A 21,369-nucleotide genomic window follows, 5' to 3' on the forward strand; every position below is an offset into this window, starting at 1 on the left:
TTCCTCAATTTACAGAGAAAAGACGTAACCCCTCTTCATCCGTTTCATCTTCAACCTCTGTCACCCACATTCAACCGTCAGCATTTGGGGATGGAATCCCCCTTTGCGTGCATCTAGAGCCCTATTGTTTGCACTCTATAATGGCCAATGTTTCAGCGACCGTTCAGGAAACACCCGTCAAGCCCAATCAGCTTTCTACAACCGGCTTTAAAGCCTCTCTTGCAAGCGTCTAGACATATGTATAGATTGTTGAATCTCGGAGGAGATTCATGTATTGGTGTCACACCCAACAGTGCAGTGCTACCAGGATTACTCCTCAAAATCTCAAGAAGGTAATGTCTCAGCTTGCTATATTGTGCTTTCCCATTCCCAATGACACGCTCTCTGGCTTCTTTAAGTGCTCTATAAATCATCTTCCCGTTGATCATCACATTATAGTCAATTTTGATGTGCTCATAGGCTTCGTTCAATGTCATGTGTGGTTGAGTCAATAGCCTCTTTTCCAACTTCTTGGCAACCCACTTCTGGTCAGCCATATTACTCCCAAACTCTCTGCCACATGTATGATTAGGGACATAAGTCTTGATCTGGTATGACTTGTGTTGATTATCCCAAGCACAATAGATAAGCCATGGACAAGGATTTAGAATGATAGCCTGAGTTGTCCCAGATACTACAACGGTAGAGTCATTTGTCTCTTTAGCAGTTTCTTTACTTCCACCATCAACATGTCCCTCCTCCACAGTTGCACGCTCTTCAACATTCTCAGAGTCACCATCAATTGCATCTTCACCATTGTCCTTGTTAGACTCTTCATTTTCTTTAGATGCATCATTGTCTTTCTTGGATTTCCTTGGCTTCTTAATCCTCTCAACCCCGTGCTCACAATCACATCTGACTCTCCTTTGATCATTCTTGATATACCTAATCCTCCTCCCCTCAAATATCACATGGTCCTTTAAAGCATTCTTGAAGGACTCAATTGTTGCAAATTCCATGCCCAACTCAAAGTACACCTCTCCAAAACCTGATGCTTCATTGTATTGTGGAAACTCATACTTCTCTCTTTCATCTTCAGAGTTTTCTGGTGTCACTAAAGTTTCTGACTCATAGTCAAATACAGGGTCAGGCTCAACCTCTTCTTCAGCCTCTTCTTGTTCATCATCACTTGCTCCAGCCATTCTCGGGCCACCACCACTTGACCCAGCATGGTTGTGTCTAGCTGCACTTGGGCCACTAAATTTAGGCCCAATATCATCAGACTGCCTAATATGAGGCCCATCAGTAGTTGGCCCAACATGAGGTTTGTTGTTAGTTTTTGAAGCCTTTGTAGTCTTGGAGCCCTTATTAACCTCCTTCTGAGACATCTTCTTCTTCATAGTTTGTTGTTTCCTCCTCGAAGCATTACTTATACTCTCTGTTTTTTTCCTCCTCTTTTAGGCTTTTTCTTCAGAACCACACACTCTTCTTCACTGCTTTCATCATCAAAACCTGGGGGAGGTGGTCTATAAGGCTCATCCTCCGTGCTTTCATACCCATCGTCACTAGACTCATTGCTAGACTCATCACCAGCTTCATCTCCAGCTTCATTAACAGGTTCATCAACAGCCTCCTCAACTGGGGTTTCTATGACTCGGTGATCAAAGAAAATGCACATTTCATCAGTTTCCCTGTTCTTCATTAACCCTTTCGCGCATTTGATTAATCTCTAAGTCTCCTTTAATAGGATGCAATCCAAACTCCATATTACCGCAGCTTGATCATACCAATACATCTCTTTGTAATCTATATATCCTAAACCTTTGAATAGAGTCAGCAGATCAAAAAAACAGATGAGATCAATGTCCATCCTTGGAAACCTCTCTACTTTACCATCCATATATAGTAGTGCTCCATTGTTATCCCTCTCAAAATGACCACCATGGTGGAATACAGGAACCACAAAATCCTCCATCACTGGACATAATGCATAATAATTTATTAAAAACAAGCACCACTGCAAAGTTCAATGAAAATTCCTATTTGCTAGTTTATTTTTTTTTCGTTTTATGTCATAATAATAACCAAAACAGAGAGGATGAATAACTATTACAATATTCCATCACAGATTTCTAAACCCTAGGCCAAATCATAAAATACTCATCACTATTACTATAATGGTAGCTAAGAATAATTAACGAGTTTCTAACCTTCTTCAATGCAAGTCTTCAGTGGTCACATCCACTTGTTTGTTGCGTCTGACTAGGCGCTAACAGTAATGGCGACGAACGGAATGGTGACGTTGGGGTGACAAGGTTGAATGTGGGTGATGGAGGTTGAAAATGAAACGACTGAAATGGGATGATGGCGATGATGTGGACAATGACCTGGAGTTTAACGTTGAAGATGAAACAGATGAAGAGGGGTTACGTCTTTTCTCTGTAAATTGAGGAAGAAAGGGTGGGTTTTGAGTATTTTGGTTTTGAGAAGAGGGATGTACATGGGGCCAACCTACAAAACGACACAGTTTAGGCCCAGGGACTGATCTGTCTTTTTGCACACGTGGACCACTGACTACCACGTGTGCCAGCCCAGGGCTCCACGTCAGCGTTCTCCGTTTGTCATTGACGGAGAAAGATTACCAAGGACTGATTTGTCCGCCGGAGTTAAACTTAGAGGAGTTTTTTGTGTATTTCAAAAGCTGACCGATTTAAAAAACTTCAGGAACCAATTTGGGTAATTACTCTAAAAATTTTCAGTCAAAAACATTGAGCTAACCCTAACTTACACCCTAGTCTCTCGAGCTCCATCCATCCTCCGCACAAGTGAATAGCTTCTTCCTATCTCCGTCCACGCTCTCTCACCGTCCACGAGCTTCTTTCACTGCTGCCGTCACCGCTCGCGTCGCACAATCTCATCACTGACCTCAGCAACGGCCATTCGCTGGTTATCCTCATCCACCGGTTCAGGAATCACTGCACTCATTTTTCAGGGAAGATCTCTGCCTCTGGTGGTCGTGGAGGTAGTCGCGTCATCGTCGTTCTCACCGCTCTGGGCCCATCCACCTCCTTCATGCACGGTGTCATCTCCCTTCAACTTTGCGACGGCGCCGTTGGCTGTCGCCCAGCCAACCACAACCTTTGTAAATGAGTAAGGTAGCTTTGGCGGTGGGCGATTCAACCCCTCCGCTGCTACTCTGCCGCCCTGGATGGCAACTTCCTCCTCAGCTCGGCCCGAGCCGTTTCCTCCAAATGCGCCAAATGTAGATCCAGGTGTTCTTCTCTTGTGTGTTCTGGAATGAGAGGTAATTTTGATTGCAGTTTTGGAATTGAATTTTGGAATCCTGCTCGAACTGAAATTGCTCTTGATTATACTGGTTGAAATTCAAAATTGAAAGCTAATTCTTCTTCTTCAGCCAAATCTGTTGCTTCTTCTTCGTTTTCTGCATAAATAGACAAAGATGAATGCTGAATTATTGCTCGATCTGCCAGCTCTGTTGATTTTGTTTGTTGTTGAGGTTAAAATATAAAATTGAAATCTGATGAGTCTCCTTCTTCTCCTTTGATGTGAACTTCTTCTGTAAGTTTTGGATTCCTTGCTGATTCTGAAACTTTTGCTGTTGTAGACTCTAATTCTGCAATTTTATATTCTGAATATGAATTCCAAAATTGGAGATATGTGATTATTGAATTTTCTACTGCTAGCTTTGCTGAATTGTTGCTGAGTAGTGAAAATTCTGCATTTGATTTGGCCTGAATCTGGAAAATTGGAGGCTCCTGGAGTCGTTGATGATCGTTGATTTGGCTGTGGTTACTGTTCTAAGGTCGTATAATGAGACTACATTTTTGGTTAGTCAATATTATCCCATCACCATCTTCAATTAAGCTCTGTCATATAAGCTCTAGCCCTGTTATTGTTTCTAGACTAGTATGATTTTCCCTTTAATTCATGAAATAGGTTGAATTTGGATCCTCTAAATCTTAAATTTGTACTTTAGAGGATCCAAATCCAAACAGATTTGGGAAGGACATGAATTTCAGTACCAAGATGAACTTGCCAAATTGGTGGTGTCTCTAGAACGTTTCTTTAGGTTCGATGTGCCGGCTCAGACTTCAAGAGATACCAAAGAGACCTTGCTCAAAATCATAAGGATACTTAGTGTTGTTAGGAAGCTGCCCTTAGCTAGAACTGAAAGCGCAACCGGTTCGGCTTCTAACTTGGATTCTATGCCTCTGGAATCAAATGTGTGTGGCACTCTACCACTGCAGCTGAATGATGAAAAGGAGAGGGAACTTGATTCTACTGAGGAATCCGCCGAATTAGAGCACCTTGCTAAGCCAATCTTGGAAGATATTGCCAGCCTTGTGCAGAAGGGTAGCCAAGTAAGTTTCTATATTCTTCTGCCATTTATCTTCAAGTGAACAATCAATTTAATTAGAAGCCACAGCTGAATTTGATATCATGTCCCTCAAATTGAAGCTCACAAAGCTTTAAGTTTGCAAGTTCTGACAAATTAAACATTTAACAATGACAAACGTGACTGGATGAATGGCAGGGAAAAATGATTCTGTTTAGCTGAGCTTTTGAACACGAGCAGTGGAATAATGTTCATAGCCACTGAACTTAAAAACTGATTTAACAAGAAGAAAGCTAAGGGACTTCTGTTTTGTAAGATTTAATAAATATATATGTTTCTTATACACATTTCTTTTATGATCCTTTTTAAATTGACAAGTTAAAATACAGGAAGGGACCAATATATATATATATATATATATATATATATATATATATATATATATATATATATATATATATATGACTTGACTTCTGAGAAAGTTCTCTTATGAAGGGACCAATATATATGCAGGCAGAGGCAGAAATACATAAAGGGCATCAAGACTTGCAAAGCAAGCATGAAGGAAGTGGGAGACTGAGAAGCAGCATTGAGTTTTTTGGCAGTAGAATGGACTTTACAGATAGTGATTCCATTGTATTCAATGAAAATAATTTGATTGCTGAAGATATCTCTAAACTAGAAGATGCGTTTAAGCAGCTACTGTCATTTTTCAGGTTTGTATATTTTTAGCTTCATATTGTTCATGTTGAGCCAAAGATTCATTGCTTGTGTTGTAATCACTTGAAAGATTTTTTTTTAGTACCACCCCACTGCCATAGAAGGGCCCTCCTTAATTGAATTGCTACTCATTTTTCATTATGTTACTCATCACTTGAGTTTATTTGTATATGATGGTAAACGAAGTTGTTTAAGTCCAGAAATCTGTCTAGAAATTTGAAATGTTTTGATCGTGTCCTTCTTTCAGTTTTTTAACACTTCTTTTTTGTTCTAATGAGTCTTGTACTTTATAATCACAACGCTTTCATAGTTCCATGGTTCTTAATTGGTAGTTGCCTGATGGTTTCCTTGATTATATATATTTTATAAAAAAGCGAAAAATATCTTCTAAGCTCATAATATAATGAAATTATCATGGAAAAACAATTACAGTTCTTTGAGGCATATATAGGCTTTATGCCTTTGCTGCTTTCAATGTGGTTTGTTCATGAACATGTTGCATTGGAGCTCTATGCATGCATGAGCATTCTGAAAAACTTGAAGGCCTTGTCAATGATGCTATAGATAAAGGTGCTGAAATTGTTGCAAGAGGAAGTTTCGGGCCTATTGGTAGAGATGCAGTTGATCAGTATTACCCCCTAACTATGATTGTTAATGTGAATCACTCCATGAGATTGAGGCAAGAAGAGGTAGCAGAACTAGCTATTGTCTCTTCTCCATGACATTACGCTCTTCCCACCCCCCCCCCCCCATTTTTATCATATTTGTTGCCTATAAATGCTTATTGATGGTCCATACTTCCATATTTATGTGAAATATTAACCAACAAAAGAATATGAAATGTTGCATCTTGACTAAAAGCATTGAAGATTTTAAATTTACATTATTGTGTTTCATGTCATTTACTTATTTGAGATTCATATGTTTTAAGCTTGAGCAACTGCTTACTAAGTTCATCTTTGTACTTCAATTACATATACGCATTTGGACCAATCATGCCAATAATGAAATTCAGCTCTGATGAAGAGGTTGTCAAGCTTGCAAATGACTCAAGATATGGGCTTGGCTGTACTGTTTTCTCAGGCAATCAGAGCCATGCCAGAGAGATAGCTTCGTAGGTAGATACATTGTGGCTTTGCTGCTATTAATGATTTTGGAGCAACATATATGTGTCAGGTAACTTTTCTAGGAATCTGCATCTTTGTGCAAAGGAAGCCTACTTCTCTTTGTAATGATATGATCTAGCATTGTTGATCACATATTCACATCCATCCAACTGCTAGAGAGAGCCTACCACAATATAATATAATATATATGTTTTATGCAATTGAATAATAGCTTTCTGATTAGAAAGTTGGACAGAAGTTTTAAAATGGTGGACTCTACCAATTAGGTGATGGAACCAGCCTCTGATTTATTCTTCACAACAGGAAGGACAAGAAAACATAACTCTTTACTGTTTCTGATTTACTTTAATATCTACTTTGCTATATCATATCTTATTGCCAAGCAGAAATAAATATAAATGTTACAAGAGTTGTTTATGTATTTAGCTTTCTATATTATGCAGTTCTTTTTGGCAAAACCTGCTAGAATATATTCCTATCTCAATCTTGGTTACCTCTCTTAAATTTCTACCGAAGTAAAAATGCATTCTGATTTTTCAGTCCCTCTCATTTGGGGGTGTCAAACACAGTGGATTTGGACGATTTGGTGGTGCAGAAGGTTTGTGAGCATGCTGCCTTGTAAAAGCTGTTGTTGAAGATAGATTGTTGCCATACATAAAAACCGTGATTCCTAAGCCTATTCAGGTCAGCCTGGGAAACCTTTGATAATATATTTACATGTTTTCACACTTTGCTACATAATGACATGCGCTTCTTCTTTGCCTTAGTATCCTGTAGCAGAAAATGCCTTTGAATTTCAGGAGTCACTAGTTGAAGCACTATATGGTCTCAGCATATGGGACCGTTTGAAAGCATTGGTAAGTGTTTTAAAAGTACTTACTGAGCAGAATTCTACCAACAGCAGTAAGTTGAAATGACTAATCATACCTTTGCATCTAACACACCAAATTGTTTCAATTTTGAAGTCCCAGCAGTTGACCAATACATTATCATGAAAAATAGCTTATCAGACCCATTAAGGTTCAAACAAATGCTTAGAGATAATTAAACAACTTTTTCATGCATAGATTTGATTGATGAGAAAATCAAAGGATACAAAGCAGCCAAAGCTCACATGCAAAACACCATCTTCACCCAAACAATCTTTTCCAAGAAGTTAGAAAAGTTGGAACAGGCAATTGGAAAGGCCAAGAAGGAAAAGTTGAAACAGAAGAGATGGAATGAGGCTTATGAGAAGGTTAGAGTGTCAAGTAGTTCTAGTGCAGTTCTACTACCACCGCCACCGCCGCCACCCTCAATGTCTTCAGATGAGGACTATGATGATGATGTGGATGAAGATGACACTGAAGACTATAGCTGATAGTTTTTGTATGGTTGAACAATATACTAGGAATTATAGTTGATGATCAATACACTTTGTTTATGTTTTGAATTATATTGATTTGCTTGTTTATAGTACTTTTCTTTTTAGTTTGATAATACGATAAATTTGTTTATTTTTTGAAATATTATAAATATTCGAATACAATTAGATAAAAATTTGTATTAAATTTATATTTATTTTGTATGAAAACAAGTTTATTTGTAATTGGAAAAATAAAAAAAATTCTATTTTACCTTACTGATGGATTTACAGACGGATTTTCTGTCTATAACCAGAGTGTGAGATGATTTTCCAAAGTTCAAATTACAGACGAAAAATTTGTCAAAAAATCCGCCTGTAATTATCGACAAAAAATCCGTCTGTAATTACAGACGGAAAATCTGTCGGAAAATCCGTCTAATTATCGATGGAAAGTCCGTCGGAAAGTTCGTCGTCTTCGGGAAATGGATGGAGAATTTACAGAGAAAAAATCCGTCGGTAATTGGTAAAAATCTATCGGTAATTTTTCGACGGAAAAAAATTCGTCGGTAAATAATTTCTGACGAGGCTTTTACAGAGGGACAAAATCCATCGGTAACAAAAAATTCATCTATAATAAAGACTAAATCTTTCTGTATTAATCCATTTTCTAGTTGTGAGGATAGTATAATAATCTATATAATAAATCTTTTAAAATTTCAATGATTATTAAGGATGATACATCAAACATGAATATCATGAATATTTAAATATTTTAAAACAAAATATATTCTTAATCATGTGCGAAAGCTAATATGTTCCAATAAAAATAAGAAGTGTATCGTTTTTTGAATTTTAAAGTTTAAATTCTAAATACTAAATCTAAAATTTTAAATTTTAAATCATAAACTCTAAACTATAAATTCTAAATTTTGAATCCTAAATTTCAAACTCTAATTTTGAAACTCTAAATCTAAGTTATTGTTATAAAATATAATAAAGAGAATAAAAAATTAAGATTTATTTAATTAACAAAAAATGCAACATTTTTTACTTAATAAGATAAGGAGCATTTAAAAATAGGCAAGAGATTCCTTACTCCTCCTACTTTTAAGTGGGAGTAACATTAGCCAACATAAAAATAGTTATAATTTGGATCCTATATTTTTGTTTTTGAAAAATTTGGTAATTAAAAATTTGCTCCTCTGTTTTTTATTTTAACATATTTTCCTTTCTTTTAATCCAATTTCAAAGAGAAGAGACAATTATCTCTATTAGGGTTTTTCTCTCTTTCTACTGCCATCGTACCATACTTTCAAGTCTCTCTGCGTTGTTGTGCTCCACATCTGTCCCTGTGTCGTCGTCACTCTTGCTCATCTAGGATTTTCAGAAGATTGCCGCTGCTTCTATCACCAGGGCCGTCGCATCACGATTCTGCCGCAATCGCCACATATCCAGCCCCTTCTACGTTGAGTTTCGACGTCGTCGCTATGTTCATCTTCGTCACCACTATCTTCGATCTCGGTCCTTCTCCATCATCTCTGCCCGTGCGAACTACTCCTTTAAGGTTTCATTTTAATTTTATTTTATTGTCCTTTCTATAAAAATTATGTGAATTTGGATGCTTCTGTTCTTGTAGGATTCCACTATAAATTTGAGACTATGCAAGTATAACTTGTACCTAACTCAATATCAATATCCTTGCCAAAACGTAAAAGGATTTATGTGAATACTGAATACAGAATGCTTGTCAAGTTAAGTATCTATGAACAAATTTTTCTGATGATGAACTATTCAAAACTGTTCTCTTTAGGTGGCAATGGCATAAGATAGTAAGCATTCATGAGAAATGCATTTTATGGCTTTCACTTGGCCTATGAAGCATCCACCCATATTTCTGGAACATGAATTTTATCATTCAACAAGAAAGCAAAACATATTTTCATCGCAATCATAATCCTTGTTTTCCCTTTGCATAGAAGATGTTAATAACCTATTGCTTAGACTATTCAGTGAAGCGCCAAATGAAGTGTATTTTTGACAACTATTCAGTGAAGCGCCAAATATAAATTCAGGGTATAGTTAAACCTTGCTATTGCTCATTCTTTGGATTACATTATATCGCATCTATTATACCTAGCAATGCTTGTTTTAAATTTTCAGTTGGGCAAACATCCAAAGTGCACTTTTATGTTTGCAGCAATTTGTTTGTTTACAATTGAATTTGATTATTTACATTACTTTTTGTAGGCCTATAATAGCATCGCAATTGTTATTGACGAATGAAGTATTTCTTGATGGATAGAACATTCGGAAGCCAACTTAAATTTCTTTCTCACCAGAAGCTTCTCTTTCAAATTAGGTTGTTATTTTCCCTTGGATGTCAAGAGAGGTGGCAACAGCGATCATTCGGATTGTCTTGATTCTGTCCATTTTTTTCTGTTTCAAGTTAAAAACTTGAAAACAAACTTATATTTTGTTTTGATTTGTTTGTCTTTTTTGTGTCCTAAGAGATTCTATAAAATATAATACTATACTGTGACTAAATGTTGGATCTCCTTTTAAAATCTGTAAGCATAGTTTATGTAGTGGATCGAGTTGAAAGTGATTTTTACCTACAAAATAGCTTTAATTTGTTCGGTATTCTAGTTCACGATCTCAAGCCATGATACATATTGTGTTTCTATAATACAAACCTTTCCAATTCAAGAACTAGAAAATCCCAATCGACTTGGAATATAGCAAAACTAGTTTAAAATTTGGTCAACGTAACAACATAAAAAAAAGAATGCGTATCTATTTCAGCTAAAGAATGAGATAATAGCTCTATTTAGAATATTCGAGCCATGGAGTGCCATTAAAAGTATTTGGAAAGCTTTAGAAAAAGGAACCAACACAAATAACACCCCATTGATCTATTTCACCTCAAATAACCTCAATTTTTATTTCATTTTTTTCAAGCATAACCAAAACTCATTTTGGAAACTTTCATTATTGTTCTAATTGAATACAACTTTCAAAAAAAATTACAAATAACGAAGGTTCTAATGTACCATGCATTAACTTAGCATATATGACCATCTTTGGCATTTGCATAGAATTTATTTAACTAGGCTAATTTTTGATAGTGTCCTTTCCTTCATGTAGCATGTAGTCCTTCTTCATTTTTCCCAAAACTACATCATTAGTGCTGTAAAAAAAATAAAACACAAAGAAAAAGAAGTCTATCACTATATTTCCAATACTAGAATCCTAATTAATTGTGCATATAAAAGCAAGCTTATGATAATGCCCCAAGAAAGAGCTAACAACAAATGAAAATTTGCAGGAGGTATGAGTATTGCTTGTGTTTAGAATTAAACAACAAATAATGCCATATATCAATTCGGGCACTTGAGGCAAACATTGGCTTAAGGAAAAGACGTCAACTCCGTATGATTTATTTCATAGAAACACATTTCTAAACCACGAAAAATAATAGTTCCAAGTTCAAAGTTACATGCAAACGGGAAAAAAAAGATAACATAACAAATTCTAATAAATGGTCAAAGTAAATTATACCTTCGAAATTTTCTATGAGAATATTCATTCTTCTTAAGGAAATCACAAGTCTTGACCACATGCTAGTACAATAACAACTTTGAAAAATGTACATGAATGAATTTTGCATATATATGTAGTCCTTTTTCCAAGAATAATGCTACAAGGACTAGGAAAAAGGTTAACAAGTTTACCCCCTTCAACTTATATAGAGAAGAAGGATAAAAATTCAACTCCACCTGGAGAAAGGCCAATCATAAACAAAACCATAAATTATATTTTTTACTATTCATAACACAATTCATTACCCCAACAAAACATGATACCTCTTGATAGTTAAATAACATGCTAACAATAAATATTAGAAACGTGATCCTCTAGGTATGAGGCATCCAAACTACAACAAAATAGCATTTTGGCGACGTTTTTTTAATACTTGGTGGCGGTTTTAACTGTCATTAAATAGTTTTACGATGGTTAAAAAAAACATCGCAGATTTGAGCGTCGCCAATTGACATAGTGACGGTTTTAGACCACCGTTAGTAAGGAGTGTCGCTAAATTATTTGTGACGTTTTTTAAAGTATAAAACTGTCACTAATTTGTAACACTTTTAAAAGTGTTTTTTGTATTGTATTCGTGACGTTTTGAAACTGTCGTTAAATTACTCAATTCTGTGACAGTTTTTTCTTATATTTTATGACTATTTGAAACCGTCACTAAGTTACTAGTTTTTATGACAGTTTTTAGACATATTTAGTGACTATTTAAACTGTCATAAAATTTTTAGTGACATTTTCCGATTTAAAACCATCACTAAGTTACTGATTTCTGTGTCAGTTTTTTTCTGTATTTAGTGACTGTTTTAAATTGTCATAATCTCTCCAACATCAAAACTTTTTTTTATTAAATATTGCAAAAAAATATTTCTATTCTAAATAATAATATATGTGTCTACCAACAAAATAATAAATGACATTATATTTCAACAAATTTAAACTCAATCCCACATGTTTTACAAAAATAGCAACAATGTATTTTAAAAGTTGAATTCGACAAGTTTTACACAGTCATAATCCATAGAATGTAAATTTAAAAAATTCTAAATTAATCCAAACACGTAAAGCTAACAATTGTACTTGTAACTTAATCTTCAACTTTTCTTTGCAACTCGCTTTACCTTCAACCTCAATAGTATTCAACTTCAACAATTGGTTCACAAGCAACTCTTCAACACAAGAAACTCTCTCTTGTCCTCTTCAACAATTTCTTGTGATCCCCTGTTTCTGAAGTCCCAAATAAGACAAATCATGCATCAATGAACAATATTCTAGATGAACAAACTAATATTATAATAACTGAAACACAAAAATATACAAGCTTGAAACTTGGTTCTTTAACTTAATCCAAAAAGAAAAAAAAAGTGTATGATGAAGGAAATACAACTCACCTTCATTACTTTTGCATAGGGATGGTTACCAATTGCTTGATGACACTCATCAATAATCATCAAGCATATTGATTCCATCTTCAAGAAAGCCTTTCTTAGAGCATCCAAAAGAAGTTGGGGTGTCATAACCAATACCTATAAGACATCAAATATCACGGTTATAAAAACAATAGAGCTAGGCCAAGAGTATTCATGAGTTTATCAGCATAATTAACCAAACCAATTGTTTGTAAAACGTCATTGAGATTTGAGATCACCAAAAGCCATTCAAAGATTCACATTGATATAAAAATTCATAGACTCTTTAAGTAATTATAGCAGCATATACAGATAATTCATATAAAAATAACTAATCTTTCCCAATAAGGCCATCACAAGCAAAAAAGACCATAATAATTACTGAAAATGAAATCAACCATGACTGAAGGAAGACAAACATAAGTAGCATTATTAGGAGCATGTCATAAAAAGATACCTCATTTTCACTAATTTCCTTCTCCCAGATACTTAAATCCTATGCGTCCACTCCTTTTGCCCTATAATACTCCTGAACTTGAAAATCTGTAAGATCTCTTATATTCTTATATTGCTACAAGGAGAAACAAAATAGCAAATAAATTTAACCTGCCAAGAGAGAAAAGAAAAGAAAAGAAAAACCATAAAAGGGGAGAAAAATCTCGGGGAACAAGCCTGGTTGACAAGATGAATGGTCAGAGCTAAGAAAATAATCAACTTTTTGGAGCTACTGGACCTGATAGCTTGACCAAGGTTCTTCATAAGCAACACAGCTATTAAGGTTAGGGGTGGGCAAAAAATCCAAATTTTGGATTTTAATCCAAATCCAAATCCAAACCATTAAAAAAAAACCAGTTTTAAACAAAAAAATCCAAACCAAACCAAATTTATTTTATAATTTGGTTTTAAATCCAATCCATTTAAACAATTTTAAATCCGGATCCGGATCCAGATCCAGATTAAGATCCAAATCTCCAAAAAACCCTAAATCTGAATTTCTGATTTGGTGAACCGTGAACCAATCACACTTCTCGCACGAATCCTTTTCTCTTTCGCCTCTTCTCCTCTGCCGCAGCCGACACCAGAGCAGGCAACTGACACTGCAGTTTCGTAGCTGCCACCAGCACTACAAGCGCGTCGCACCACTGCTCTGTTCCGCCATCCACGGTTCCGTCGTCCGCCTTTTCTCGCTGTGACCCAGCTCTGTTCTTCTCCATTCTCTGGGTTCCCTCAAGGTTAGATAGTTTTACCATTAAGTAAATTAATTTGGTAGATTGAAATGTTGTGAAGCAACAGAGAAGAACCACAGAGTGAATCTATCATCTGAAAAAAGGAATTGAGTGGTAGATAGGGATTTACTACATTTGTGATTATATAGTTGAAATTGCCAAAGTTGCTTCCATGTCCTTTTCTGTTCTGTTCCATTCCAACAATTTGAAAAACTGAACAAGGTTTGATTGCTTATGCTGTTATACATATCAAGTATTTGTGTTAATGCCATATCAAATGTAGAATTTTATGAGAAACTGTTGGAATAGAAATTTTAGAATCTGTATACTCTTCAACTGTTCAGTTGAAGCAATAGAAGCCTCTTCCATTATTTTGGTCTAATTGAACTGGTTGGACGCTTAGACCAACTTCTCCAATTTTATGACTTATCTCAAATATTATATTATCTTTTTTTATAGTTTTATCACGTGTGCCTTTGCTTTTTTTGTTTATGCATGCATTTATTTTTCCTTATTTATATTGTTAGTTTATCATGTAGCAAATTTTTCCTTATATATATTTTAAGTATTTATCTTAATTGAGTGATTAAAAATTTGAAAACAATGAATTTTCAGGTTCTTTGTAATTTAAGACCAAGAGAATTATACTAAGAGAAATCAGCTACTAAGAATAAGGGTTAGGATAGTTAGAAGCTCAATCATATGATATATAAACTGAAATTATGAAGCTGTATTGGTTGAGTTTGTGTTGTTGGATTTGTGCTTGATTATGTTGTGGCGAATGTTTAATTGATCTTCTGAATATGTGATTTTATATTGTGATGATTGAATGCTAATCAAACACTTGGGGCTGAGATTAAATGATGAAAAGTGATAAGAGAACTAATTTGTCCTGGAACTCTAAGAAGTCTAGTTGGTTGCATAAAAAACTCTAAGAACTTTGTAGTTTAAGCTGTCTCGAATTTAGTTGCCTAAGTTTCCTAGTTTGTAGATGGATGGTTGGTTTTATTATTTATTGGTTTTTATATGAATCTTAGTTTTATTTCATGTTATTGTTGTTTAGGGAAGTTCTGGAACTAGTTTTAAAATTGGATTTTTGGTTGAAGAAACTGGTTTTAAAACTGGATTTTCAAAAATCTAGTTTTAAAACTGGATTTTATAAAAAAAACCAGATTTTAGATTTGGATTTAAAAAAACCGGATTTTAGATATGGATTTAAAAAAACCGGATTTAAAACCGGTTTTATATGTAAAACTGGATTTAAAACCGTTATAAGTAAAACCGGATTTAAATTATAAAACCGGTTTAAAATCGGTTTTTATTTTTTCAAACCGCTTTAGAACCGGTTTCTCTCTTCAATCCAGTTCTGGTTTGGTTTTATGAACCATAAAACTGGTTCGAAAATAGATCTGGTTTGGATTTACAAAAATCCAAACCATGCCCACCCATTTAAGGTCTTACCAGCACCTGTATCCAGTACTACTATTGTATTCCTCTTCTTTGCAACTTCAAATACTTCTAAGTGATACCTGTACGGAAAACAAGAAACCACAATAATATAAATATAGACAAGGTTACGTTACTATCATCAAATACTTCTAATGCAAATCTAGTAGCTAAAAGAAGAACAAGGTTTCCAATAGTAGACAGAACCAAATTTGTCAATGCTACTTGATAAGAGTTGGGATGCAAAAGCTCAGGGTAAAAACTATTCTGTTTAACCTGTCAACTATTTTTGGAAAAAATAAAAATACCCCCATCACTGGTATAGTAAGAGTAAAAACAATACAAGAATATGCTTAGAACCTTAGACATGCTTACCTATGTGTAAGAACAGGATCAGAATGGTATCCTGGCACATGCTTGGCAATGACACCCCAGGCAGTGTAAAAATCTAAATCAACAACAAAACATATCCCATTAAAATGCTTTAATACGTCTTGATACTGTATTATTTCAGAAGATGTAATTAAAAGACAAAGTTGATAGTACCGATCACATCTGCTTCACAAAGGTGGGCAAGCCCTTGCAACCAAGAACTTTGATTACAGGATCTGGGTTCTCAATGCAAGTCTGTATATTTGAACATAAGACCATGATTACAGGATCTAAATCTCTGACTTTGAAGGAAAATTTTAATACATATATGTAAAACAAAAAATTGAAAAACACGCTCAGAAATCTAGCTCAGGACAAGCTGGAATAAATTGATGACAACCTTAGCACTTGACATAATCAAAAAAGAGTTGGAAGAAATTTTGATTATTTGATTAGGGGTTTAGATGCTAACCTGATTCTTTTAGGTGAGAGCATTAAGAAGCATGATGGAGGGAACCTTATCTATGATGCAAGTGGGAAATCAAATAGATTAAACAGCAACATCATTGTCCCATAGCATCACTTACCTATATATTAGGAAATAGGCATTTACTTCAACCATACTACCATTGCATTGATTCAAACTTCTACAATTTTACCATAATTATTAAGAGAAGAAATAAGAAACAAAGCATTCAAAGAAATCTAGTTGAAGCATTTCATCGAACATGTTGAGTGCTAGTAAAATTAAAAAGAAATATTGAATATATGCAGAACATGGTTACAAAACAACATGTGCATAACCCTATAATAAAATATAGAACCATCAAGACATCAATAAAGTACCTGTTTATGTTGTTCAGCTTGCAACCTACCAACTGTGCTTAGAAACCCGTCAACTGCAGACTCAGCTTGCTCATTTCCAGCTTCAGCTATCACCATCACCTACATAATTTAAGAAGAAAATTAACCATTTCATTATGCCATCAAGGCACAAAAACATCAAAGGAATCAAGAGAAAAAAATAACAAATAGAGCATTTAAAGAAATCTGGTTGATGAATTTCATCAAACATGTTGAGTGCAGGTAAAATTAAAATGATATAAGAGAATTCAAAGAAACAATCGCAAGTATGAACATGAGGATATAATCATAACGATAAATTGCAGCAACAACAAAGAAATTGCAGGAAAAAATTTAGTAGAAAAACAATTAAATACTCACTATCAGTGTTCAGTAGGGTTAGAAGAGAAGAAAAAAAAGTCTCCAAATGGGGAATTAGGGTTCGCACACAAAAGAGGGAAAGAGAAAGGAGGACGTGGGCGACGATGAACAGTGAAAGGCGAGCGCAAACCGCAACGGTGAACAGCGAACTGCGACACAGCGACGGTGAACGGCGAACACAAATTGCGACGGCGAACGGTGAATGCGAACAGCGACGGTGAAGGTAATGGTGTTACTTTCTCTGTTTCTCGTCTCTTCTCATTTCATCTTAAACGGCAGCAAACAAAATTTTGGAAGAAATGGAAATTTAAAAGAAAAGTGGAGAGATATAAACTCTATTGCTGACGGTAAAAAAATTATATTATAAGTGTCACAATGTTAATTAATGGAAATCCTTAGAATTAGGGTCACAAATTTAGTGTAGCTATATGACTAATTTAGCGTAGTGCCACGTGAATAGGCAGTTAAATAAGCAGCACACGTGTAAGATACAATTGGATAGATTACCAGATCAAATGAGCTTGATGGTGGATATTTATTAAAAATTAAACTCCAAAACCAACATCATTTGTTAAAATAATCTAGCAAAAAACTCAAAAACCGCCATCTATTTTGAAGACTTCAAATTGGAGGTGCTACTCTCTTTTAACTTGTTCTTTGTATTTTCCATAAATTTTCTTCAAGACCACAAAACCTGCATCAAACCACCATTTCCAACAAAAGAAATACATGTGGTTGTATTAAAAACTTAGTCGATATAAACTTGAGAAACACAAAAAAGTCGTATAGACCAAGAAGATGTTATTTCAAATCTTTTCCCATTAATGGATTGTAATTAACAAATGAACCAAAGAAATAAGGGTGAAAAATTAGAACTTCAGGAGCATGATTAAAAAAATTCAAAGTATATCTCAGATATAAATAGTTTCGACAAAATAGTTAATGTTTAATAGAAAACGATAAACTAGCAATACAAAGGCTGAACAATGTATGTTCCCCTCCTGTTTTCTTCCTTTTTAACAGTGAATACAACTCTACACATACATTAGGATAACATGAAGTATATTATTGTGTAATACTAAAAGGAAAATGCTATGAAAAAAATCCAAAATTAGTTAAGATAGTTTTTTGCTTAGAAGAAATTAAAATTTTCAATTCTCATATAACATGTTCAGTCAATGAATCCTTCACATGACAAAATAATAATTAGTCAATTAGCCTGATAATCCAATAGAAAACAAAATTTATCTTTCAATTGATAAAGAAAGACCAATTTTACATGATATATCCCTCAGATTCATGTCTCACAAAATGTATTAAGATTGTTTCAAGGACATATAGCAACTTCTTTAAGAAAAAGCAAAACAAAGGGGGCCGAAGTATAAAAAATAATAAAAAGTGTGATGTAAAGACAGCAGAAAAACATCCAAATTCATAAAAATTTTCATAGAAAAAGCAATAAAATAAATATAAGTGAAATGGAATCTAGGTAGTTTGCAGGGGCAGAGACAAAGCATAACAACACAGAGGGACCGCAAAGTGTGGTGCGACGACAGTAGAAAGAATGGTGACGGTGCTGAGGGCAAGAGGCGGTAGCGGCCGCCACAATAGTAGCTACGGGGATGGGACGATAACATGGGAAGAACCCTAGCAGAGGCAAACATCTCATCTCATCGCCATTAAAATAAAAAAAATGAAGAATGTGTAAATAGCAAAAATATAGGGGCAAGTTTTTAATTATTAATTTTTCAAAAATAAAAGAGTGGGATTCTATTTATAAATATTTTTATGTTGGCTAATGTTACTCTAACCTAATAGTAGGAGTAACGAATCCATAGCCTTAAAGATAGGTATTAATCTTGCGAGAAACTACGAAAAATAAATTAAAAAAAGAAAAAAAAGTTTGCATTTAAAGATATTCAATTTATTTAATAATAAAAGAGAAACTACAACAAAAAAAGTTAAAAATGAGAAAGAAAAAATAAAAATTTATCATGCGCCTCATATCAATGAGTTATTGTGTACAAACAATGACATTATTTCAATCAATGTAAAAGGGAATGAATCCTCTTTTTTTTTCTTCCCAATTGATGTTATAAAGTACAATCTGTTAGCGTACACTCTTTAAGTAGAGTATGTCTAAAACGAGCACAATAATTATGTGTTTATTGGATACGCCACATTTATATAGACTATTAGATTTGATTAGATAAAAATCAAAGGTGAATATGAAAGAAGAGCATTGATGAACTCTAATAAATACAAAATATCCTAATACATAAATAAATGTCTTAAATGACAATACTTTAATATATACACAATACTTTAAATAATAACATAATCTTTTATTCTTAAATAATTAAATATAAAATATATAAATACAAAATATGAGTATTCTTTATTCAATAAGACTAATTATTATACAAAAAAATTTTATGATGTTAAAAAATTATATTAAAATAAAATTTTAAACTGTAACATAAAAATATTAAATAATTACAATTTTATTTTATATTACTTGACAAATAATTAAATTATTATATTCAAAATTTATTAACTAACTAATTTTATTAAAGATATTATATAATATAATTTTTCATCAAAATATTTCAAAAATATAATTTATTTAAAATATTATATATAATACATGAAAATATTAACCTCTTTATTTTTTAATTTTTTTTAAAAAACAGAATAAATAATATAATTCTAAAAATATGCCTATTATATTACATATTTACTTATATTAGTAAGACCTAAACTAATCAAACTTATGTAATTAAAAATATAAAATATATAAATACAAAAAAATAAAAGTATTTTAAAAATATTATGACATTTATACACTAATTTTTCATATATATATATATATATAATTTTAACTAAAACAATAAAAAATACTTAGAAATAATAAAAAAATGATCTTATTATAAATATATACTTTTAAATATTATATGTTTTATATGTTTTATATTTCTATGTTTTAAATTTTAATTACGTAAGTTTGATTAGTTTAGATCTTACTAATATAAATAAATATATAATGTGATAGGTATGTATTTAGAATTATATTATTTTTATTCCATTTTTCTAAAAAAAATTGAAAAAAATAAAAGGTTAATATTTTCATGTATTATATATAATATTTTAAATAAATTATATTTTCGAAATATTTTGATGAAAAATTATTTTATATAATAATATCTTTAACAAAATTTGTTAATTAATAAATTTTGAGTATAATAATCTAATTATTTGTTAGGTAATATAAAATAAAATTTTAATTATCTTATATTTTTATGTTATAATTTAAAATTTTATTTTAGTATAATTTTTTAATATTATAAAAATTTCTTTTATAATAACTAATGTTATTGAATAAAAAATACTCATATTTTTGTATTTATATGTTTTATATTTAATTATTTAAGAATAAAAGATTTTGTTGTCATTTAAAGTATTGTGTATTAAAGTATTTCCATTTAAAGTATTTATTTATGTACCAGGATATTCTGTATTTATTATAGTACATCAATGCTCTTCTTTTATATTAGCCTTTGATTTTCATCTAATCAAATCTAATGGTCTATATAAATGTGGTGCATCCAATAAGCACATAATTGTTGTGCTCATTTTAGACATACCCCTTTAAGTAGACTAAGAAAAAACACGTGTGAGAAAATGTTAAATAATAAAAAATTATACTTTTTTTTCAAAGATAGATTATTTCATTCATTAAAAAAGAAATCTATTTAAAATCAGTCCAAATCTTTTGAGCTTATCTAATGTACCATAAAATTTAAAGCATTAGATTAAATTGATAAACAATCTAATGGTTTATATTTAAGTTATTAACAATTTATTAAAATTTACCCTAAAAAATACTAAGTCTTTTGAAATTTTAAAATTGGCCTCATATAAAATTTGTGAACTAAGCCCTCATTTCAGCTGCGTGCTACTTCTTCCTCCTCGTGATGACCCTCTGCTTCTTCCTATACCCTCTTTTTCTTCCTCTTTCTTTGTGGATACACATAATGAGTTAATGAATATGCCCTTCATCTCTTTCTGCTCTTTGTTGATGAGGGCATCACCGGCGACCGTGACGACTCCCTTAAAACTGTTCACAGAAACCAAATTTAGTATGGATTGCCTCTCAAGGTTGTCTCTTACAAGGACGGGCCTCTATGGTTGTATAAGCCTCTTCAGTTCTTCTGGGATCCTCTTTAGCACCATGATTCTCCCTGCTCTTTTACTATCCTGACGCAATTATTAAAAGGATTCTTTTAGGATTTGACTTGTGTATCCATCTTCTACGGTGTCCCTTTTAACTCAATTGAAGTTGTAAATTTTTTTCTTTTAATTTTATATTTTCTCATCATTCAAAGTTTTTTCGTTTGCTTTTCTCTGCTAATGGCTTGTCGGTAATGATTATTGCTTTTTGCTCTATTAGAAGCGTCAACTTCCTCTTTTCTATAGAAGAAAAGGGAACTTCAGTTCAAAATTGAGGAACTGGAGGATAAGGTTGAGGAATTCAGTCAGAGTGTAGGTTTAGGGATTTTCTGAGAGAGAT

General features: G+C 33.1%; 1 protein-coding gene across 50 annotated transcripts; it reads left to right on the forward strand.

Annotated features, from left to right (window-relative positions):
- The first annotated feature begins 2,701 nt into the window (after positions 1-2,701).
- On the forward strand, positions 2,702-7,722 carry LOC112800939 (exocyst complex component EXO70A1). 50 transcript variants are annotated; one of them, XM_072236852.1, is made up of 11 exons: positions 2,768-3,283; positions 3,395-3,558; positions 3,684-3,827; positions 3,937-4,361; positions 4,535-4,647; positions 4,850-5,052; positions 5,621-5,745; positions 6,072-6,232; positions 6,724-6,867; positions 6,951-7,040; positions 7,251-7,722. In XM_072236852.1, the coding sequence occupies exons 10-11, from the start codon at positions 7,019-7,021 to the stop codon at positions 7,541-7,543; spliced, it is 315 nt and encodes a 104-aa protein (XP_072092953.1). In that variant the 5' UTR covers positions 2,768-3,283; positions 3,395-3,558; positions 3,684-3,827; positions 3,937-4,361; positions 4,535-4,647; positions 4,850-5,052; positions 5,621-5,745; positions 6,072-6,232; positions 6,724-6,867; positions 6,951-7,018; the 3' UTR covers positions 7,544-7,722. The 50 variants fall into 47 exon arrangements, with proteins under 50 accessions (XP_072092949.1, XP_072092950.1, XP_072092948.1 ...); XM_072236856.1 differs by having other exon boundaries at positions 2,773-3,283; positions 3,977-4,361; XM_072236848.1 differs by lacking the exon at positions 3,395-3,558 and having other exon boundaries at positions 2,702-3,283.
- Positions 7,723-21,369: the final 13,647 nt, after the last annotated feature.

This window comes from Arachis hypogaea, chromosome 5 (assembly GCF_003086295.3).
Source record: "Arachis hypogaea cultivar Tifrunner chromosome 5, arahy.Tifrunner.gnm2.J5K5, whole genome shotgun sequence".
Lineage (NCBI taxonomy): Eukaryota > Viridiplantae > Streptophyta > Magnoliopsida > Fabales > Fabaceae > Arachis > Arachis hypogaea.